General features: G+C 33.1%; 1 protein-coding gene and 1 long non-coding RNA gene across 2 annotated transcripts in view; both read left to right on the top strand.

The window, feature by feature from the left end:
• The window catches only part of LOC123655731, a 40,307-nt gene extending 32,571 nt beyond the window's left edge, over positions 1 to 7,736 (top strand). The window contains exon 3 of the long non-coding RNA XR_006743452.1: positions 7,684 to 7,736. This is a non-coding gene — a long non-coding RNA (uncharacterized LOC123655731). The remainder of the gene's footprint in view (positions 1 to 7,683) is intronic.
• Positions 7,737 to 11,174: 3,438 nt separating this feature from the next.
• Positions 11,175 to 25,458, top strand: part of LOC123655730 (CUGBP Elav-like family member 1) — a 100,412-nt gene continuing 86,128 nt past the window's right edge. Inside the window, exon 1 of the mRNA XM_045591486.1 lies at positions 11,175 to 11,440. Coding sequence (XP_045447442.1) covers positions 11,320 to 11,440 — 121 coding nt within the window. The 5' untranslated portion in view covers positions 11,175 to 11,319. The remainder of the gene's footprint in view (positions 11,441 to 25,458) is intronic.

Genomic DNA, 25,458 nt, shown 5'->3' with positions numbered 1-25,458 from the left:
AAATTTGTCGAAATCGGTCTACCCAGTCAAAAGTTCTGATGTAACATACATAAAAAAAAAAAAAAAAAAAAAAAAAAAAAAAATACAGTCGAATTGAGAACCTCCTCCTTTTTTGGAAGTCGGTTAAAAACTAATTAAGTCATCTCTACTTTTGATTAATATTATTTTATGTATTAGGGTGTCGTATGAGGCAAATAGGGGATAACAAAGTTTCACAACCACCTTGGAACTTATAAAGCCGATCGATAGCGGGATATCCATCCAACTGCTGGCTTTGAAATACACAGACCGAAGATGGGCAGCAGCGTCTTCGGTGCGACAAAGCCAGCCCTGCGGTCACCAACCCGCCTGCCCAGCGTGGTGACTATGGGCAAAACACACGTTTTTGCGCCATAATGTCGGCCGCGAACTTGTGGAGGCTTATGTCTAGCAGTGGACAGCAATAGACTGAAGTGATGAACTGAGGTATCAGACATATAGAAGAAAAATGTCATATGACATTAATAAAAATCGAATCACTGAATTTTGATTATTTTAAATATTAAATCCTGAATAACTTTACCAAAAAAATATAATGCCTATTTTTTTTACAATACATTTAACATATTATTATATTTTAATAATTTTCTTTGACATCGTGAAATGAAAACAGCTTGAAGTGCTTGTTTCTGTAATGAGCTACAAATAAAATAGTATAGACAACAAATGTCAATTGGCGCTAGTTATTAAAAACTATATGACTATATATATATTATATTTATAGGTAGGTAGGTAGGTAGGTAGGTACTAAAGTTGACTTGTATTGAGTCAACAATTACTTTGTAATCCTAAACTATTTTCAGAAATCGCTTAACATTCCTATGAAATGTTAGTTTGTCAGTGTGTTTAAAAGTACAGAAAATTTTCGTATAATTAACCGTAAGATATTTATTTTAATTGTTAAATACTAATGAATCGTTAACACTTCTACTGACACTAAAAGTTATTCGGAAGTAATGTTGGCTATGAAACATTAAACTTCTGCTGAATCTAACGATAAGTGTAAACGCAAGTGACATAGCGATATCTTCACGTACACACGAACTTCTAACAAATTACAAACATTTTCAACTTAACCAATAAACGATACATCTCTTAATAAACTCACCCTGACGTACGATATTAGACAGTTACGAAAACCTACCCCCGTCACGAGTTTACTACCGGACGATGTCGTGACAATTTTACTGATACACAAACTTCTAATTACACGAAGACACTGTTTAGTTCGTGTTCATTAAAGTTGGATTACATGGAGGTCCCATAATGGAACGCTCAAGGCGACTCTGATTAGGATGAAGCGAGACGTGACAAATTGTTCAGTTTGTACACTGTTTGTCCATGTGGCGTGATTGATGATTGTCTGCGCCTAATTAGATAAGGGCTCTGCGAGATCTTAGTAATTCGCGCGTGATTCATGGCTGTTTAAATTACACACACACTGGTCGCGTCACCTCGCCGCGCACTGTGGTGAGGTGGATACGATTCGTGTGACGCGGTTTGATTTTACCACGATTTTATTTATGTTGTAATTGTATTTCTTGTTATATTATGATTCATAATTTTAACAACTAATTTGCTGTCTTCGAGATTTAAATCTAATTTGGAAAGTTTAATCGCATTAGGTAGTTGGATTATTTAGATTTTAGTCTAGTGAGCGGACATCGTATTAATCAAACCATCTAACTCAATGTCAAAACTTTTCGCGGGTAAAACTATGAAATATGTGTAAGCAATAAATAACTATGAATTTTACCACGAGACGAAGTTATAATAAATAAATATAGTCTATTTTTGTTATTATTCTCCCATTGGGTTTCATAATTGCTTTATTTATTTTTTTGGTTTTAAATAAATTAGTGTTAATAATATTATAATAAATTATAACTATAGTAATATTAATACAATATGGAATTAATTTGATTGAAGCTTTGAAAGCTCGTAGGGTTTATAGGCAAGCAAACAAATAACAGTACATGTAACACTATGTTTTCTCACTATCGCGGCAAAAATCGTCTGCTAATAGTCCTCGTTTTGTGAATAATAATTTTCCGTATAGTTTATTATATTAGCGACACTGTTGCTCGGTATTGTTTTCATTGCTAGAAATAGAACAACATTGTTTTCGATGTCCCTGTTTCATTTAAAAGTAGTTAAATATAATCGCATCGTATAAAACTTTAATGCGCATTGGGTTATTCTTATAGATATTAGCTGACTAGAATCTTACAATACTTCTATGAAATCCCAACATTTTATAGTAAATAACGTAATAAATATCGTGACACCTCCATTGCGGGCTAATAAATCTGTAGAAGGTTTGAAATACTATACTATCAAAACAAAGTTATTTGTACAGAGCGGTACTAAAATTTGTTTATTCTGTCGTTGCAGTAACAGTGTATTTTATGAGAATAAAATTATGTCATGATTGAACGGATGGCTCTTTGATATTTTCCAGTAAAAATAAGTGATGGATAATGTTACAATAATTATCGTTAAAATGTTTCTGTTCGCGGATTTTCGCTGTGGTTTTACCGAGTATTACATGGTTTTAATTAAATGTTGACAAGCTTCTTTTGCAGTAAACCGAGTATGTATCTATTTACCTAATCGTTGCGCGTTGCCTTAAAAATATAAAATGGAATTATTTGTTAAAAGTAGAACATTTTCTAAGATTTTATTTTAAATAGGATGTCTTACACAAAGAGGTTCTTTAAAGTGGATCAAAATAATGTACTCTCTATTGTATGGACGCGACAAAGGAACATGTATTTATATAAATATACAATATGTAAATATAAATACTTCTAAAGGCGATTTAAATCGCAACTAGAGACGTAACGGAAGTTTTCGCACCGCTACCAGAATGGCTGTTAAACCTCCATATATATGTAGTTCTAGCGTTTAAATAACAATGTTGATACAGTGTGTCAGTCACCCGTGCTCATCAGTCAGTGCGCATCAGTCAACGCCAAGTTATTTTTACTGACATATATATCAGCTCTACATTTTGTCGATACGGATTCTTTAAAACTTACATAGGTTAAAAATATCTTTCTTAACCCACTTCTAAGTAAAATAAAATCTTTTCAAGTATAATGAAGTGTTAAAAATAAAATAACATACATTATAGATAACAGTCGTACTGAAATTTACGTATTAAATGCCATCACTTTATTCTTTAGTTGACCGCGTATGTGTGACTTCTTTGCTGTTGCTTTAATGTAAAATGAATTTTGTGATCATTCTGAGAAATAAGAAATCTCTTAAGATAACTCTTGTAATGGATTTTAGATTGAGTACTAATAGCAACAGGTGCTGATTGAGACTTAGTGCCAGTTCAAATATAAGCAAATATATTTTTCTCGTCTTATTAAAGTATCTATACTTAAAGCATACGCTACATGATTATGAATTATATTACAGTATTTTATAAATCACTCACATTTAACTCACTCCATTTCAGTAGTATGAAAACTCTGTCCCGAAAAACACATCATAAAGAAAATCGCCCAGACCACGGCAAACATCAGTATGAGCTACAAAAAGATTTTATCATGGATGAAATCAAATCTAAGAGCGCTAGATCAACAGCCAGTGGTCACGATTATTGCGCCAACCCTAGTACCTATAACCTAATGTTATTAATAAATTCTCATTTTAAATTAAAACAACTAAGAATCGTAGATCTGCTAATGGTCGCCACGTCAAGTTCTGACGGAAGACATCGTGATTTTAAAAATCGACGACGATTCCATACATACGATATAAAAATAGTTTCGAAGTATAGAGTTACTGAATGTAACAAAGAATTTATCTTCTAATTAATTTAACTAAATTATCTTATATTATTTTCCAAAGCTTACAACTTTTCGGATTTTATCGCGGTTTATTATGTTTTTCAAATGCCCGAAGTTTTGTCCCATGAACTGTAAAGTATCCGAAACGTCTGGCAAAACTTAATAAACCGCAATAAAAACCGAAAAAAATTGTTTCATTATAGTAAATGATTTCAATTAATCAAATGATTGTGTCATAGATAAATAACTGCTCTTGTCTAGATGTAGGAAAAGCTCAGTTAATGTGGATGATTGTTGGTTTTACGTCCACTAAGAGTTTTTACACTCGCTAATATGCCTAGAAGATCAACTATCAATCACCATTGGTCCCATATATACAGTTGATATCATATGCGTCTGAATACGATATTTGTTCTCTGTAGAGAAAAAATAATTCGCCCACCAACCAATCCGTTACCTTTGGAGACATGAAGACCTCTTTTATCTTTGTCAGATAGAAACTTTAAAGGAAATCGCACGTTACTGTGCAGTTTTGTATATAAAACCGCTGAAATTGCAAACTTTTATTTGGTGCCATAGATCAAGTAAAAAAAGGTAGATAACGCACCTAGAACAGAAAACTGAAGCCACTTTTTTAAAGATGTGTGAGTGAGTGAAGTGTTGACACCTTTTAAAAAAAGTCCCTAAAATTTTTATTAAACAATTAATTTAATATAGGTAAAATGGGTATGTGAAAATAAAAACCTGTTTATAGTTTTAAATAAATTTACTAAAAATAAAACAAAAAATCGGTAGAATAATAAAAAAAATATTCGTAAGATAATCGTATGAATAGACACTTCCTATCCACTCCTACTCTGTTTATCTCTTTTCAGTTTGCAGTCGGTTTTTTTTTTAACTATTTTTCTTAAACCTAGAATCCTTTATGTTGTATAAGTTTTTTAAATTTTTGTCGCTTAGAACTCAGAGTCATCGTCATTGTTTGCATTTTACTAATATGATGTAGTTTTATGTTCAAATATTTTTCAATCACTAATCGTATTAAATTCACTTTATGCGCATGGCCAGCATAATCGTGGTCATTTTCTCAGTCTTACAGCCGCTACCCATTCACCTCTTATTAAAATATTCGTTGGAAACCTAAAACCATGAAATTTGATAGTAAAATATGGGTACCTAGTTTACTCAAAAATTGTAAAAAGTTAAAACATAAAAAAAAACGAGTTAATAATTCATAAATATATTTTGATTTTTTTGTTTTCAATTTATGTAACATAAAATAACACGAGAAAAAAAAAAACAATAACTATGTCTACTTTTTACTTAATTATTTTTCTGATTGCGTACAATTTACTTACCCACATTTTGGGGTATTGAAAAAAAGAACTACTGGCAACACTCCCGTGGTACGTCATTTCGTGACATTGAAATTATAAGTTCCGAATAACCTCAATATTATTTTGGAATAACAATAAATTTAAAGTTTTATATGTACTTACGTGTGAAACGATATTCCTTCAGATTTTTTGTTTACTTTGGAATTGTTTTTGCACCATTTAATCACACAAGACGGCATTTTATAAGCAAAGTTACTGTATGAAGCCTCGTGACATACTAACGAAAATGAGCGTAGTTTGATGCATATGTGTGCGTGAGCGCGTGTATTTACTTGAAGGAGCCGAGTTTTGTGGCTTCACTAACAACAATGGCCGCGCATTATCTACTTTTTTTTACTATATCTATGTTTGGTGCAGAAAAAAAAACTAAATATCCTGTTTATATTTATTTGTGCATACGTTAACTAGTTCCATTTACATCGGCGCCAATCTGTTCTCTGTCGTCAAATGTTCTATCGGACAACACACACACACAGACACACTGACGCAAGCTAATCCTACATAGCACACGGACATAAAACACGTGTACCGACAGACACGTATGTATGTATGGAACGCACTTGATTTATTCGAATACAATATAATTTTTAAATGCCTCGTCTCTTAATAAGTCACAAATAGACGCTGCGTCGCATAGCTTATATAAACTGCGCGGCTTGATCATTAGCAGATTTGTTTTTATTTTTAATACTTTGCGTGTGTGGAATGTACAATTATGATGTAAAGACGTCAAAAAACTTTTTTGACAACATTAATATGAACGTAAATAAAATTAATATTAATTATAAGTATTTAACCAACACATGCAGCATACATAAAAAGAAAAGAATATATCACGTAAATTACATTCGTAACACCGTACGTAAATTACGTAACATTGTGTGCGTTTTCTTCTTTTAACATGACTAGTTGTTGAGAGTATGCTGTGTGCTTTCTCGAGAGCACGTGTCAATCAACGCTCGGGCTATTTTTACAGGCGACTGACGGCAAGACTTATTGGCAAGTGTTTGTTTCTTTCACTTTGATGTGTGAGTGTGCGTTTTAACTTTGATCATGCGGTTTTGTCTTACAATTTTTCGCGTGTTAATAGACACATGTTTTTTTTTTATAAATGTTTTGGGACTTAATAATAAATTAGTATAACAAGGTACTTGACAAGTTAAAGCTTAGTATAATTTTATACTGTACAAATTTGTAGCAATGAAATAGATATTATTGGTTTGAAAATTGCCTAGCAATTTTTTGTTATTTAAGTTTTTTTTTAAGTGTCTCGTTATAATTGTATCTTTCTAGTCTTCTTGAGGATTGTCAGTTAACATTTTTATAGTAATCACCACCATACAAATGTAGATGAGTAAAGAGAAAAAGTTAGACTACCTTAATGACCTATCCCATATTCGTGTCCGTAACGTGCCGTGATTTCATTGCTCCCGAATAAAAAACCAAAGACCAGCTGTGAGATATTCAGGTCTTCGTGGCATTTTTCATCGTTTCCAAGATCCGATATACATAAAAATTAACTACCTAATCAATCTCTAAAGAATTTCGTTGGCATCGTTAAATGTTTTGTTACGTAATAAAATCGTAACCATCTCCTCACCGAGTGTGAGCGAAGTTTCATTTGTAATTGTTTACGGATCACGCGATTCGTTGAAATTTGTTTACAAATAATTGAAATTGTTACGATTGTTCGAGCGATCGACGAGCAAACAATTGTTGAAGTGGTTCAATGAAATATATACATAATATTTGTTATGCCTATGACGACGAATTGGCGTAGTGTTCGTGGCAGCTATTTGATAGGATAGCGGTATCAGGTTCGATTCCCGCGCAATACAAATTTTTATATAGTTTATGCATTCTTTTGTCGCAGTTTCCGTTTCTTTTAGTGGTGCACTATTTTATCCCTGCAGGGGTCTGTGGTTCGAGCAATAAGTCCTGCCTGTGTTAACATACGGTGCCGAGACGTGGACTGGCTGACACTGACACTGACGAAGGGACTGGCCTACAAGCTTAAAGTCACAAAATGTGCAATGAAACAGGCTAGGCTTGTTGTTGGGTCTCTCTTAAATATAATATTAAAAATGAGACTATCTGTGAAAAAACAAAAGTAACCGACATAGCCTACAGAATTAGCAAGTTGAAGTGGTAGTGGGCTGGTCACTTGTGTCGCAGAACTGATGGTCGTTAGATAAAGATTAAAAATTACTTAACGACACATTTTTCGAGTGCTTATATTAATTAACTAGTTTTTCGTGGATACTCGATTAAACAAATCGAATATCAGAAAATGATAGCAGTACTTTGTACTATGTACAAATATTAAAAAAAAAATTCTTCATAAACTTCTAGAATGTAAAAATACATTAAATTGCCATTTATATACAATATGTGTGACGTGTACAAGAATACGTTTAATTTATTTGTAATTCTCATTGTTCCAGATGCACCATCCGATCCAGATGAAACCAGCAGATAGCGAAAACAGAAATGGTAAGTTTCCTCTCTATTCGCTACGCTACGCTCTAGCCTTTAATATCCCACTGATGGGCATAGGCCTCTTTTCCTATGTAGGAAAAGGATCAAAGCTTAATCCACCACGCTGCTACAATGCGAGTTGGCAGATTTTATTTATTCATTTTAGTGAAAATGTAATCATAATAAAAACATAGGTATATATTTTTTGTTTTAAGAATTTAAGTATTGAAAAATACTCCAATTACTATTTGTAGTTGACTCTATCATAAATAGCTGGGTTAATTATACTTTAATTACTTTTGATATCAGTCCGTGACATTAGTGTTTTTTTAGTAGAGTTTTGTTATACTTCTTTCTTTTTTTGTGCATCGTTTGACGAATAATATTGAAGAATATTATTACCTCGAAAAAAAAATATTCCGATACAATCAATAAATAAACAATTCCAGTTCATATAAATAAATATCTAAAGCACACACACATGGTCGTCTGTCATTAAGGTTAAGCAACTTAATGCTGACGGCTGATATAGCTACCTATTTTTTTATTTTATTTTTTCGATAAATAAATAAAAGTTATACTTACTAATATTATAAATGTGAATGTAATGTTTGTTTTGTTACGCTTTCACGCGAAAACTACTCAACCGATCATCATGAAACTTTGTACACATATTTTTGGAGGTATTAGAAATAACATAGGATACTTTTTATTAAAAAAAATTCAATGCGAGCGAAGCCGCGGATAAACCTAGTAATAAATAAATAAGTAATTTCTTACTTATTTAGTGGGAATTATTCGCACGGGTATTGCTAGTACTCAAAAATTTAAATACATATATCACAGGAAAATCTAAGCGCGAATCGACAAACTGCGCCAACGGGCTAGTCAAATCTATATACATATATATCCATACCTGTATAATACTAGCTTATAATACCTAGTTCTAAAACTGTAACTATTTGTTTTTTAATATCGTATTCGGTGCTTTAACTACCATCATATTTAAATCGTTACAATTGTATCAAGATTCGAGTTTGTAATTGGAAACGTTTAACCTTTAAACTCGAAATAGTATAATTTGCGTCGCGTCAATAATAATAATAATACACATAATCGCAACCGAAACATTACCAGTCATTGGCCGCACGCAAGCAACAGTGAAAAACTAATGACTAAATAATTGTAACAATCATTCCATTTCTTTTATTATTTATAAAATCCATCAAACAAAACATATTGCTTTGTAATTTACACAAATACATAAAACACCTCACAATAGTCAACTGTGTCCAGTAGGATAAAAATTCTATATTACAGAATCAAAATACAAACGCCCGATTGTGACTAACATCTGTATATCTTATAAAAACGTTTGTCACACCAAAAACACTCCAGCCTGTACCATTGCACTGCTGGGCATAGGTCTCTTTCCCCGTGTAGGAGAAGGATCAGAGCTTAATCCACCACGCTGCTCTAATGCGGGTTGGCAGATATATTCCCTACTATGAGTAACGATCGCTATCAGGTGTACATGACAACAACCGGGACCAACGGCTTAACTTGCTCTCCGAGACACGGTGGACCCACGAAGACTGCACAAACACCCAGACCACGGCAAACATCTGTATGGCCAATATCTGTATGGCCAATACAAATGTTAGTCATGTGCGGGGATCGAACAGCAACCGCCAACGCAACAGCTAAAAACCAGTGGTCTGACCATTGCGCCAACGCATCGTCACCAAAAACACCAATACATTAAAGAATTTTAATATTTGTACGAACATATTAAATAAAACTAACTTACAATATTCAGGTGGATTCAGGAGAAAAGATAAAAGCACTGAGAATGTTACTCTGTCTAAAAATCTTAATTTGAAAAACTAATTTACTTCACACTTACATAACTAATAAAACAATTGAATTTAGAGATGGATATCCCAGGATTTTCTTACTATTAAAAAAGATAAACCCCATGCGTTATGACACGCTGTATCATGGCTATATACTATTTCAAAAAAAACCGCCAAGTAGAAGCAGCAGTTTAGACAAGATGTCCTCTTCACTGTTTGTATATCAATTGTCAAAACTCTGTCAACCCCATATCTGCGTAAAACTATTCCAATTCCATAAACAGCCAACTGTAATCGCAGTCGGAACTGCACTAAACTCGCTCCGAAGTCTCAGTTAGGTGAACGTTCCACAAAAGTGCTTAACGTGTAAAGCTTCACAACTATTAAGCCGAGGTACGATACGAACTTGGACAAAGCGAGACAATATCTTAGCTACTAAGTTTCAACTAAGTTTCAGACCTTCTATCTGATGCGTCACGTGTGCATCGGGTTGTGATGTCTTAAGGCTTAAGGTGAACGCACGTTTACCGATAAGTAGTTGCATATATTCATGCGACTATGTGCGTGTATGTGTGTGCGTATATGTGTGTGCGAAAATCGTCCGTGCTATGTTGAAGCAATAGGAAGCCTTTAATATAAATGAATTAATAAAACTTTTAAATTAAATTAGTAATTAGTGTTGATTTTTAGAGACTTTAAGATAAAGATAAGATAATAATTGAGATTAAAAAAATAAAAGTATTTTTCTGTATCTCAATTATTTGCTTGTATTTATAATTATACTATAATTCATAACAAGAACACATTCGATGCGACCAAACTTATTGTTAGTGGGTTTCAATGCTCGCTTACAAGATTCGAATACTAAACAGCTAGAGTAGGACACCGTGCTTGTAAATGGAAAGCATTAATGACACAATCCACGTTTAGGTACGCTCAATAATAACGCACGAAGCGTCTACTGTTACCGAGAATTATTACTACTTAATTAAAACTCAATCCTCTGATTGCATTATGGAATGTAAGTGAGCATCTACTGTTATAAACCCTTGTTACTGAATTCTGATGCGCCAAATTTCAAATTCTTGGAACGGCTGCCTTCGACATGTGTTGAAGTACTACTCAGTTAGTAATAGATTTCATAGGAAATTCACGTTTTTTGTATTTGTTCAGTTTGTAAAACGGGTACGGTAAGTTTAATTAGGTTAAGCAAATATCTTAAGCATCGTGTAGCAACGGTTAGTGGATGTAAAACGGTCATTAAGAGTTTTAATTTCTAGTGTTACCTTCTAACTCTATCTAGTTCAAAATTTATTTGACGGTTCCTGCAATGAAATATCATACGTATTGTTTTGCGACAATATTAAAAAGTAAATTCGCCGATAGTGCTTTACGCTCGATAAAATTAGCTTATCGCGTGAAATACGAGCTACGACACAGTTACATTGAAACAATACGGCATTAAGTCTTCCCAAACGGTCGAGGCCTTCGAACGATGCCTGAACGCTCGGACACAGTGACTTCTGTGTCAGTAAGTGAAAAACGAAGAGGTGACACGGAGCGAGCTCATTAACGTGCGGAGGGGGGACAGCGAGGTGACACAGACCCGAGAAGAATGACTGATCGTTCGTCAGCGCTCGCGCAGTGCACACCTATCGTTATAGCTATTACGTGTTTAGTTTTGTCGCGGCCGCGGTTGAATGCAGACGCGCGATGTTGTGACAGTGTGTGTGTACAGTGTGAAGGATGCGCGGCGAGGCGGGCGCCACTCGCGGCAAGACCGCGGGAAGGTCCAGCTCCAACTATCCGCCCATCAGCGCCGCCTACTGGCTGCCCCCATCGAACCCTACCCCCTACCATGTGCCAGGTTCGAACATCCGATACAAATGTTTGCCAAATACGATCAATACTCTATAGACACGAATACAATACCACCTTATTCCATTATCAGTCTTCGAAAAGTCGTTCCTGATTTCATACATGCTATATTAGCTGTTGATAACCTCTACGAACGTGAGTTTACACACACGGACGCACCGAATACTTAACGTTAATGTCACGATTAGTGTTCGCCTTATCATTCTGCCGTGTTCCGTACGACGAGCTAAAGAATGCTTTATCCACGGTACTATCGCATATAAAAGTGCTAATATATAAACAAACAATGCAACTTCGTGTTGGCTCTATTACTATGCGACAGTACGCGACATCAATGCTCTCAGTAATTTATCGTCGATGCCACGTTAATATGCCATTAGCGAAATTCAGGTGTATCACAATTTGATGTGATACGCCAAGGAATCTTCTCGTCAAACGTCTAGCAAACGTTTGATCAAACGATTCGCGCATTCGATCCGTCTCCGATGTGAATTCGCAATGAGTTTTTCAATGCATTATCCTTTTTTATCCATGATATTGACGTATAAAGAGTTGGCCGTGATTATTGCATCTAACGCTTTTTTTTTCGTCTGTTGGGTTTGAAATCGAAAGCCACTGACATTGACCAACATGCTGACTGAAAAACAATACGGTGTTTCCGTCGCTATTTCGTAATAAATTGGGTTTACTCACGAAAATAATTTAAATTCTCGGATTGGTTCTTTTATTCGACGGTCTCTAAGTGCTCTAAAGACACAAATTCAAGGTTCAAAATCCATTGGACTCGTAAGAATTAATATTTAATACGTTTTACCTCGTTGGCGAACTGTGAAATAACAAAGTTTACATAATTTGAATAAAATTAAAATAGAATCAATAATTGTTATTTTTACTGAATTATTTTTTGAAAAAAAATAACTTTATTATTTAGTAGTTTAATACACACTGTATTAGTAATTTGCAATAAGTGCATTATACTTTACTGGCATGTAAACGTCCCACTATTGGGCAAATATTACTTCTTTAAAGTAAAGTTTAAAAGGGTTGAATAAATTTACATAATCCTCCATCCAATACCATTATTACCATACCAAATTCATTAAAAAATAATTAATATATCTTTAATAAATACAATATAATAATAAAAAATATTACACAAAATAAGTGATTGTAACTACGAGTATTTCACACGTTCGTAAAAATCACATGTGTGGTCGAATCCGATGTTTGAAGACTAGCGTTATAAATATAATTCAAGTGCAAGGATTCGAAGAAATCAATGACACATTTTTTTACAATTGTTTACACAACTCCATCGTCATACATTCAAAAGAGTCATATGTCTTACTAACTAAACAATGAATAATAAAATAGTTAGGTGAAATAAAAATTTGTGAATGATTTTCGTGACATTGAAGATCACATATAGATTTGTTTACGAAGACATCGTTGGCAGTATTTTTTTTTTCAAATGTGTCCAATGACGATGTTAAACATTTGCGTATAGTTATGGATTTCCACACACGTAATGTAAACTATAACTACGCAACTAATACAACCTATATCATTCAAATGTAGGTTTTATTAATTAAACGCTAGTCACGGTTCGTTCACGGTCCGGATACGGTACGGTCTGGTTGAGTCCCAACACTCTGGGATATTTGACTCCGATACACGAAGGCTACCCTACATTAACGAAGTTTTTTGTAACTGTATTGTAGCGGAATTAAAGTATTGGCCATAACAATGTACGATCACGAATCCTGCGAATCGGGTACGGTACAGTCTGATAAAACGACGAATCATACTGTAATATCAGTTTTTGATCGTTCTAAATCTAAAGCTGCCTCTCGTAAACAATTCTTTCCTATGTTAATTATATCGCGACGTAAAGCTGTACAACTTGTTGCGATGTACTTAATCTATATATTAATTATACGTGAAGCAAAAATTGCGCGGATGGAGGAGTATGAAATTTTGCACACTTATAGTTTATACAGAGAATGAGTGCAGAATGGTAATATTTTTTTTTAAATTTCAGATTATGTAAATGCCAATAATGCATAGCTTGAGGGAGTAACGAATGAAAAGAAAATTCTGTGGACATCCTCTCAAAGATGCCGTATTTTTCAAGTAGAACAGCTTATATATAAGAACTCTATCATTATATTACATGTTTTAATCAAGGACAAAAATGTTCTAAGTAAGTTCATGATAAAAAGTAAACATCATTGTTTACAATAGTTAAATATAAAACGGCAGCAATAAAAACTCTATTCCATCATCAGACCGATCATTTTACGTCTTAAGATTTTAAGTGCTTTTTCAGTATTCTTCGAACTAAGTACGGATTTAACTTTTCTTATAGAACTGAACGATACCTATTTAAGCCACTCAATGAAAACAAATCGAACTTGTCTAAGGACCTAATAGCGATATAAATTATATTTATTATAATGTCTCCTAAAAACCGATTACATGGGTTCCTGATAAAGTTTCAGATAGATTTGACATGTAACAGTATAAAACTATTAAGGTCTTCTTATTTTTCACCATCGAACTCTACTTTGTCTATCATTTGTTTCTACTCTTAATAAAGTGGATAGAGAATCAAACCCTAGGCCTAAAGGCTGTTTAGCTAATTTATACAAGTAGTTCGTAAGTAGGATGAAATAATAATTAAAGTTATAGTTTATATCAAATTTAATAATTTACTGGTAACTATCAAGTTGATTTATACAGTTGTAGAAAGTTTTTTTTTTTTTTATATATACAATGATAGGCTTGCGTTTGACCACTATTTCACCTAATGATAAGTGAAAATGCGGTCTAAGATGGAGCACGCTTACCTAGAAGTAACCTATTCACTCGCGAAAAAAAAATAGAAAGTAAAACTATAAAATGTTCTCAATATCAAAAGTCCATATTTTACGTCAACATTACTGCGGGATATTACCTAAATAATTTCAAGAAAACATATTAATTAGATATATCTTCTGCCGAACTTTGTCTTCTTCATTCAACGTGATATTAGCAAAATGATATAACTAACCTTGCACAGCTAAAGATAATACAATAAGAGTTGAATTTCCTTATACCGTCATCATTACAGCTATCATAATTAAAAATGACGCCGCGTTGGCGAAGAGGTCACAGCCATGGATTGTACCTGTTGCGCTGGCGGTTGCGGGTTCGATCCCCGCACATGACAAACATTTGTATTGGCCATACAGGTGTTTGCCGTGGTCTGGGTATTTGTGCAGTCCTAGTGGGTCTCCCCACTGTGCCTCGGAGAGCACGTTAAGCCGTCGGTCCCGGTTGTTATCATGTACACCCGATGGCGATCGTTACTCATAGTAGGAAATATACCTATCCGCCAACTCGCATTGGAGCAGCATGGTGGATTAAGCTCTGATCCTTCTCCTACATGGGGAAAAAGGCCAGTAGTGGGATATTACAGGCTGAAGCGATGATTAAAAATGAAATCAAAATCTAAAACGTCTTTATTCTAGTAGGCTTCGAAAGCACTTTTTACAATCATCATTATACAAATTGAAATTATATCATTTTTCAATAAATTAATTATATTTAACGTGAAATCAGCTAAGAGTCGGAAAGAAACACCGCCATTACTACGATGTTGGATACAGAAACATTTAACTCGAAAGAATTTGTTTCTTTGTTTGACTGAGCTCAGTAGTAACAAAATGTTTATAGATATATGTATATAAAAGAAACATCCATACACGTTTTGTATTTGGCATATAAAACCAATGCAATTAAATTAAATGTCAATCTTTACAAGTATCGGAATTCGAAGCAGGTGAATCCGCGCTAGTAATTTATAAAGAGTTCTTTTTTTTTTCATCTAATCTTAATGAACAAGTCTTTGAGACATGGACGTTTAAATAAATATTATTTTATATTTTATATTTATGTAAGTAGTAAATTACATAGGATTGTAATTATTATTAGAAATTTGTAAAAAAAAATTCTCAAGTTTTATAACGATTAACATTTTTCTTTTTGTTCATATTAATGTCATAAACTAGAGAACTTGTTACTACCTACATAGTATAAAACAAGTCGCTTCCCGTTGTCTGCATGCTTAGATCTTTAAAACTGGGATATACAGATTTTGATGCGGTTTTCTTTAGTAAATAGGGTGAGAAGAAGATTTATACGTATAATTCATGCGTAATATAGTAGACAAACACTGATAGTTTTAGAGGTTTCTAATATGATGTCGTAAATAGACATATTTTTTGCGCATATATGTATTATATTTATTTTATTTTCATTTTATATTTAGTAACAGCATTGCATCCGTGCGAAGCCGGGGTGGGTCGCTAGACCTTGTGCGTGTGTGGAGGGTGCCCAAACAACCGTACGTTAACTTGAGACACGACGACTAGTGTTCACACGTTTTATTACTGAAATTTTTTAGTTTTAAATTATAATGTAAATATTCGGAGTATTAGCCCTAGACACACATTAATAATGAAGTTTATAACAAAGTTGGAGAATAATACCCAAATATTTTGTTTTGCTTGTTTTTCTACGTAATACATAATTTATTAATTATATGTAATTTGTAATTGTAATTGTAATAATGAGACAAATTTAATTTTGCGGCATCCCTGCGGCAATGACATAAAAGATCATTTCGATAGACTTGAAAGGGCCCACTGTTTGTCTGTCTGTTAATATTATTATATAATTTCAAAAGTGTCTCTGTTTTTGTTTATCAAATTACTAGTTGTTTTGATATCCTTAGGACCAATAAATTAAGCAAAAAAAAACACTTTGAATAATTTATTAAATATTATATTCGTAAAATCTATTCAATTTTTTAATTACTTAATTTTCCTCGCTTATGAAATGAGCCTTCGATTATTAAATATATTCATTGAAAAGGATGAAATACATAACTATTAATAACGTCTGTCGTATTAATATAAACTCAGAGCCTCTCCATTTCAAATTCTTTTTAATTTCATTTACAAACCAAGCGAAGCCGTCGATAAAAGCTAGTCTTATCACGATTTATAACGTCACTATAGACACGTCGCTACGTCCGTCTGTGTCCGAAAATAAACGTGTTTCCTCGTTTCGCACACCCTATACCTATATCTTGTCGATTGTCGCTAACCACATGTGAGCATTGCTGTAGCCTCAATAATACCGTTAGGAATAATTATTATTGTATGACTAATTTATATATTATCTAGAATAGTATAAATTATCTTGAATTACGTTGCTTTGTTTTAATATAAATATATTTATTTAGGTTAATTAGAATAACGTTTGTGTATTGTGCAATAAAGTAGAATTATTATTATTTATTTATTTTTATCAAAAAGAAGTTTGCATATGATAATAATTATAGTGGCTTAATTTTTTTTAATAATTAATACTTAAAAAATAACAAATATTATAATGATATATATATATATATATATAGTGGGAATTCCACATTGCAAATGTAATTCACACAATGATCACTTAAAAATGCACAAACACATACCACAGACGTAACTTCAACGCACACTTAGAACGTTAGCAATAAAGTATCAATTTACGTAAACAAACACAGAGGCATTTATCAATTGCACAATTATTTTCAAAACAAGAATAAAAATATATAATATACGTAATAAATGTATGTGTTTATGTGTGTATGTATAAATTAAAAAAAAAAAGGAAATAACAATACGAAGTAAGTTTTTTTACGTGACATTGGGAAAATAAATTCTTATTTTATTAACTATTTTTTACGATTTTTTTTTAAATATGTTGCAATACGTGGAATATTAATAATAATAAGATGATGATACAACTATAGCATGGTACATACGGTAAAATATAAATAAGTAATTAAAATATTTGATAATAACTAATTAGGTATGAGAAATAAATTAATAGATAAATTATATTTCCTTGTATACATAATAAACCATTAGCATTTATTTGTAAATTAATAATAAAAACGAGTTGTGTGGGTAGACTGGTGGTTACGAAAATTCTATTACTATCGAAGAAGACAGATTTGATCCCTGCTTGGAGCACTTTCTGTGTTTATACAAGTAAATGTTTATTTGTACAAACACAAAAAGCACACATACAATATAATGTTTATCCTTTCAAAACCATCGATCACATTGTTATAAAAATATTGTGAATACTTGCTAAGGCATGGACAAAGTTGCCTATGCCCAGCTGTGGGATGTTGAAGGCAAAATCATTTAATCGTTACGTGATAACGATCATTATTTCTGCCTACTCACAGTGGAATAGTGTGGCGGATTAAGCTTCAATCTTCTACACACGTAACGTTATTAGTAGTAAAGCAACTATATTTTACTGATTATTTCAATTAAATTCAGTCATAAATAATATATTACTTAGACAACATTTTTTATTATAAAGTTTTATCTTTTGTATACTTTTTACCCAAGTGCACGATAAGGATAATATACAATAATTGTATATATGTAGAAACAATCATCATCATCCATTGGAAAAAAACACGTGATTTGAACTTCTGAATCGAAACAATATAGATACAAACTTTTTGTTCCCTGACGTTATTATTTATGTGTAAAAGGGGACATATTTCTTGGTGGTCCTTTCATTACTTCTTAAAGTCGTCTGATATTCATCAATGATGGAAAAAATAATAATCAACTTACATATCTCATATACGTATGTTGAGATAATAAATTACGATTAACGCAGTGGAATATAACTGATCTTGTCCTTCATAGCTGCATAAACGCTTAACTCAGAATTTGTTAAAAACATTAATGTACCGCTACTTACAATATTGTTAATTTTAACATGAACCTATTTGTTCTGAACAACTACCGCTCTGGTGTAGTGTAGCGTGAAGGCGCCTAAACACTGAGTAAGCTGGTAAATGCGTGACGAGAACGTTACAAAAAATGTGATCGAGTGAGGCGAACAGAAATTGAGAGAGATACTAGTTAGTGAAGATATAATGTTTCATTTGGTGGTCTAAAGCACACTCGTTTTTTTTCCGGTTTGGATGTCTGTCCTTGTTGGTCTCCCCACTGTGCCTCGGAGAGCGCGTTAGACTATTTCTCCCAGTTATTATCATAAGTACCTAATATCATAATCATACTCGAAGTAGAGAATCTGCAAATCCATAAGGGAATAGAGTGGTGGATTAAGCTCCAATCCTTCTCCTACATAGAGAAAGAGGCCGTGCTCAGAGTGAGAGTCCAGATGTCCGGTAGACAAGAGAAGAGACTGAATAAACATACAATATGTATTTTTAACTCTTATGCTTTATTACTGCACTGTTAGTGGGAATTCCACATTGCAAATATAATTCACACAATGATCACTTAAAAATGCACAAACACAAACCACAGACGTAACTTCAAACGCACACTTAGAACGCTAGCAATAAAGTATCAATTTACGTAAACAAACACAGAGGTATTTATCAATTGCACAATTATTTTCAAAACAAGAATAAAAATATATAATATACGTAATAAATGCATGTGTTTACGTGTGTTTGTATAAATTAAAAAAAAAGTAAATAATACGTTTTTTGAACGTCGAATGAAAATGAAATTCGAAACCATTATTGTATTTTTAAACGTCTCGTTAACATGTGACACAATGGGTGTGTACAGAGTAAAGAATACATAATACTTGTAAGATTTTTTTTTTAGTTTTTTTGTTCACGACACAGATAATAAAAGACTCGAGTGTCTCTTTTTTTAATTTTCGTCACGGGCCGCGGTTCATCGTCCTTTGTCTACGAAAGCTGTTTAAAATTTCGTAAGCGTATCACTAATCTCTGATGACACAGGTGCGTGATAAGACTTGAATGATAATACCGCACGGGAGGAAATTTGCCTAACAAGTCATGGGATTTTATAAATAAACTTGTGAATCATATAAAAATGATCAAAATTACCTAAATATGATATAGATCTTGTAGCGTTCCGCATCGAATCTAAATACTACGACTACAACAGACAGAAACTGGCATAGCAGGATTTATCTTACTCAAAAACTAGAGCGGCAAAAGCTAAATAATATTGCCTTCAAGCAGTGTTGTGTTCCTGTGGTGAGTAAGGTTATCAGAGCTCAGGGAGGGAATTGGGGGTAAGGTCTTCAACGCCCTTGCGATGCTTCTGGTGTTGCAAAAGTCTATTATAAGCTACTGTAATCCCTTACCATCAAGTGAGCCGTACGCTTGTTTACCGATATAGTTGAATATAAAAAATGACATTAACTTGATTTTAAAATTAAAAAATTGGCCCGACTGATGTTTTGGTTATTGCAACTACGAAAAAAAAGCTATTTATAATATTATTAATATAAAAGTGATAATTTCTTTTTTTATTAATGTATTAAAATTCAGATTCTATTGCATAATAGTATTGTATACTTAGATACCTACATTTAGAAACTTTTTGGTCAACTGTGTGTATATATAGAAATAAATAATTATTTATTACTAGCTCTGCCCGCGACTTCGTCCTCGTGGAATTTAACAAAATAGTTATTGTTCAGTTCGCAGAGTTATAAAATAAATAAATTCCTAAAATAAACGTAGCCTAAGTCACTGCTTACTACATCAGCTATCTGCCGGTGAAAGTCCCGTCAAAATCGGTATAGCCGTTTCAGAAATTAGCCGGAACAAACAGACAGGCAGACAGACAAAAATTGTAGAAAATGTAATTTTGGTATGTGTCCCGTATATACAGATGCATTAAGAAAAAAGCGATTATTTTAATATTACTAGCAGACACTCCAATTGTATTTATTTGTATAGATATAAATGTATATGTGTACCTAAGTACTTGTGTAGGTATATATATATATATCTGTGTGCATGAAAGAGTGTAAGTGTATGTATGTGTAGAAAAGACAAACCATAATAAACAGTATAGTATACATAGTGCTTAGGCTATGCGCAAAAAAAATGAAAAATTTACAGTAAAAAAAAATATATGTATATTGTAACAGGTAAATTCCGTCAACATCAGACCGCGTCCTTGCTTACGCGTTACTAGGCAGTCACAGGACTGTCGATTTGCAAGCTTAAGTAATAAATCGCATGTCGGATAAAATAATGCATGATGTTTAATAAATGCCATGGGCATTTTAGAACTCCTGTGATGTGTGTTGTGTGTCATCATCATTACAGCCTATACAGTCCACTGCTGGACATAGGCCTCCACAAGTTTACGTCAAAAATAACGTGAACTCATGTGTTTTGCCCATAGTCACCACGCTGGGCAGGCGGGTTGGTGACCGCAGTACTGGCTTTGTCGCACCAAAGACGCTGCTGCCCGTCTTCGGCCTGTGTATTTCAAAGCCAGCAGTTGGATGGTTATCCCGCCATCTGTCGGCTTTTTAAGTTCCAAGATGGTAGTGGAACCTTGTTATCCCTTAGTCGCCTCTTACGACACCCACGGGAAGAGAGGGGGTGGCTAAATTCTTTAGTGCCGTAGCCACACAGCACGTGTTGTGTTGTGTGTAGTTCGTTTTAAATTTAAAAAAAGTGTGTAATTGTGTGTGTACTTATGTACGCACGTAAGAAGTTATACTGCATTGGCTAACTAACTTCACGTTGCTGACTTCTTCTTCGATGAATAGCTAACTTCAGGTTTTTTTTTGTGACAGTGCGGTGTGCGCGCGCATCGTAAAAAATTACCCTCGTCATTTTTCCAAAGAAGTATAACTTAAAAAAAAATACTTTATGTAATAATATTTCAGTAGAGAAAAATAGGTGACATAAAATAATTGACAATATATATAATATTACAATATTGAGTCTTGTAAGGTGTTATCGTTTTGTCGTGAGCATGCATTGTTTGAACAAGTGCGATTCTTGCGTAAGCGTCTACTGTTACACGCATACCGTATCCTATTCCTTACGTCTTGAACTTTGTATCTACGTTGATACTAACTGTCGTCCGTGACTACGTTCGTGTGAAATTTTTAACGTACATAAACGTGTGCAAGAACGAAGGCTAAGAAGGTTTTATAGCCGTTGAATATGTGAAAATTGTGTAGGGGATCCGAAAACATTGACAACATAGGTATACAAACTCAAACTCTGCTATTAATAACAATTCCTTGCTTAGCTCCAATGCTATGCAATCAATGTACCGGCCATTGTTTTCTAAATACGCCTCGCGGTGACTCACTCATTTGCATCATTGCATCGCTTACGAGATAATAATCGCTAATTCGTCGAGTATTTCTACTCGGTAACACAAATATGTTGTATAAACATTAAAACCTTCATACGTTTAAATGTAAATACAACCTCTTTCGTATAAAGTAAAAAACCTGAGTTGAATAAGTAAGTTTTAAAAAGTAAAAGTACGATGTTTAAAATTTTTGCTATATACGAATAAGATATGACACAAAAAAAAATTTTTTTTTTTCGTTAATGTGTTTTTTTTTTATTTTAACTAACTAGAGATAGTCCTGATAGAAACAACCACAAAAAAAAACAATTATCCATCTGATGCAGTTGATTGGAAGTTATGCGCGTTACACACATTTCGGCGAGTCATTTTTATATAAGATTTTAAATTAACATGGTTATTTTTATTACAAAAATTATTTAAATCGGGATAATTAAAATGAAAAATAAAAATATGCTGTTTTAAATAATTTTTGTCGTCCATTTTTATTTATATAGATTATTATGAATCGTTTATTTAACGCATCGCAGCGAAGTCGATCGAACGTTGAAAACAATAAAAGTATCCTATATCATTTTATCGTAACACAATACGCGACTTAAGCCTTGCAAACTAACGTACGGTAATAATTTCCGTCGCTAACAATTCCAATAGCATCCCACTGAATCCGGTAACGTGCCACGCTTCGTCTGACAATAAGCTCGAGAGTCGATCGTAGTTTCACGTACAATGCTCGCTTTGAAAGGTAACACCATAGTTACGTAGTTAGCCAGCGAGCCGTGTAAACGTACAAGTTTATATCATCGTCTTACGTAGGGTGACATTTCCCGCCGAGCTGACTGTGGTTCAGGACTTCGTATGAGATTTATATTGAAATTCAATGTATAGTTTTTTTATTTAAATATTTATAAGATGCATATATCGAGGAAAATAGTGTTTGTTGATGTCTGCGTTGACATATTTTACTTTTAAGAACACGTAAAAGAAACATCTAAAGATATTCTATAAATAATTCAATTATTTGATACTAACAAAAAATTATGTTTTAAAAAAATAAGACTAATCGCAAACGAAAAAAAGTACATATTCGATAATACTATTTAAAAAAAAAAACATCAAAATTGGAACACCCAGGAAAAATTTATGAGATAACCAAACATAAAAATATAAACAGTCTAATTGAAAACCTCCTTTTTGGAATCCGTTAAAAATAGCGTTAAATTGCATTGGGAAAATATTTGTTTTGACAACCCTATTACTAATACCCACGATCGTCCGGTGTATATCTATTCGCAATATTTTTTTTTTACTTAGTTGGAAGATTGAGTTTACGCCAAGTTTAATAAACATTTTTAAAAATGTAGCCGTGTTTGGTACTTACTCGTGTTATCTTTGCCAATTTTCTTTATATACCTACTTTCCTTTAAATAAAGAGACTGTAAAAAAAAAAGTTTTCACATAACATCGTTAATGGAAATACGCTCTACTAAGTTTGAAACATTTTAATATAATTGTTTAGAAAATAAAGAAACTATAGAGTTAGTATTAGTTTTATTTTAAGCTAAATTTATGTCCTGTATTAAAAATTCAAATTAATCTAGTTTATAATATAAAACAACGATACAAATACTCGTATATATGCGTTTTGTAATCAAAATACTTTAAATTCCATTAGACTATTTCTAGAAAATACATTAATAATTACTTTTAATTACAATTAAAATATTTACGTAATAACGTTACCATTTTTTTTTCCATAAGACGAAGAACTAAACCAATGGTTTTTCTTTATAAAGGAACTAGGCAATAACTTAGAATTTACTTAATATTTACTAGATAGTTGGTGCGGTTTTTCCGCTCTCCATCCACCAAGTCATCGATACTCTGCTTCTTTGAGTTGTTGCACAATGTTATGTTACCTCTAAAAAATAATATAACATTGAACTGACAGCTCTTAATTGATCTAATCACAAAACAAACACACTCGAATGTGTTTTGCTACAAATAAACTATATATATAGGTCATATTTACCTACTAAAATTGAAGCAAGAAAATACTACATAATACTACGATAATTATTAGCTTAAAGGGATTATTTCTAAATGGTAGCAGATACTTTTGCAATTTTTAGAAGTATTGTATTTTTAGTTTGGCGTTAGACAAATCTAGTTACGAATACAGAACGCCAATAACCATATGGAGGGCATGCGCCATAGGAAGCATAATATACTTTGGAGATAAAAATTCGACTCACAAAAAAGTCAGGTTTTACTTAGTTATGTCATGCTATCAACGTTTTATCTATTAACAGATATTGTCTTTTAGATATCACTGTTAGTGATAAGACCACCTTTGCACTTTTTTAGGTTAAAATATTTTTATTTCCTTAACGTCATTCTACATGTGCAATAAAGTATTAAATAGATTTAATAAAACTGGCAACATTAAAGGCATCGGTTGTGTTATCTGTATGTTTTTTTTTTAAACAAAAGCAACGCGATGCTAACTAAAGCTCTTAAAGTAATGCCCCAGTATTCTGATTTGGATGTCTGCCCGACTGTCTATCACTCTGAATAACTGTTTCGAAAACGACTAAATCGTCAACGGATAATCAGTGTCTCTTCGCCATGAAGAATTCGGAGAATTTAGAGAATTTTAAGCTAGTATAGTTTTAAAGAATATGTTGAATAATTATTGACTTAATTATATTGTACTAAAATTTGTCTTATCAAATTTGAAAGTAAAATTACTTGAATTTATAGTTGTTTTAATTACACAAAGGATACTTATTTACATTCGCTGAGATTTATACTAAAGCAGAGCTACAATATTCTCGTGAATTCGCATAATAAATATTACGAGGTGTAATTATTGTTGTTATTTAATCAACATTTCACCATCCGTTCCGAAACGCGAGACGACAATCGTACAACCGACAATACAACAACAATACAAAGCCCCCGCTATCATAAAACATTACCTTCTATATTTCAAACAAATTTATCGGTCCCAACTCGTCCGCCGGTAAAATATCGCCGTGACGTAATAAAGTTATTCCCGGTGCAACGCGCGGGATTGCCTCGGAAGCATAAATCCGACCGAACACAAGTTAAACCGCCTCTCGTATCGCAAACGTCCCGAAATCCACTTTACCGTTTGATCTATGTCCTTATTCTGAAACTCACTAACGACCTCCTAACCGAGACGCTTTTCCCGCGACTCAAGTTTTAATCGAGTTTAAAACAAAAGGCACTCGTCGACGCGGATGTCTGGCCGTGACGAGTGCGAGCCCCTAAAGACATTGCTGCGTTGCTAATAACAACGAGCCGTTAGGGTTTCGACGATTTCGTCTACTTCCGAACTAGGGCACGGTTGAATTACCAATGAATGCGATGTTTCCTTTGTCAAAGGCAAATAGCTCTATCGGTGGATTTGAGCGAGCAGCTTTGGCGAACATGATAGTGCGAAATACAAACAGTAGGTAACAATAACAACATGAGCGCGTTGTAGAAATCATTCTCGAACTTAACTTTATTTCGTACTTGCTACATTGAAATATTTTAATTGCTTACTACGTACAACATTAAAAGACAATTGATTGAATGATAATAACTGGTACTTAGGTTTTGCCAGAAAATCAGCGGTTTTGGCGATAAATTCTTGTTGTCAAAAACAATGCTGAGGCAGAAACCTAGTAAGCCTTTTCTTTCTTTTAGCTTTTTTTTTGTTGTTTGTTTGTTACCTTTCCTTTTGTTTATTGTACCTACTCTTCTATGTTCTTATTATTATTATTATTTTCTG

The sequence above is a fragment of the Melitaea cinxia genome, chromosome 8 (genome assembly GCF_905220565.1).
Source record: "Melitaea cinxia chromosome 8, ilMelCinx1.1, whole genome shotgun sequence".
NCBI classification, from domain to species: Eukaryota; Metazoa; Arthropoda; class Insecta; order Lepidoptera; family Nymphalidae; genus Melitaea; species Melitaea cinxia.
This window is presented reverse-complemented; position numbering and strand designations above follow the sequence as displayed.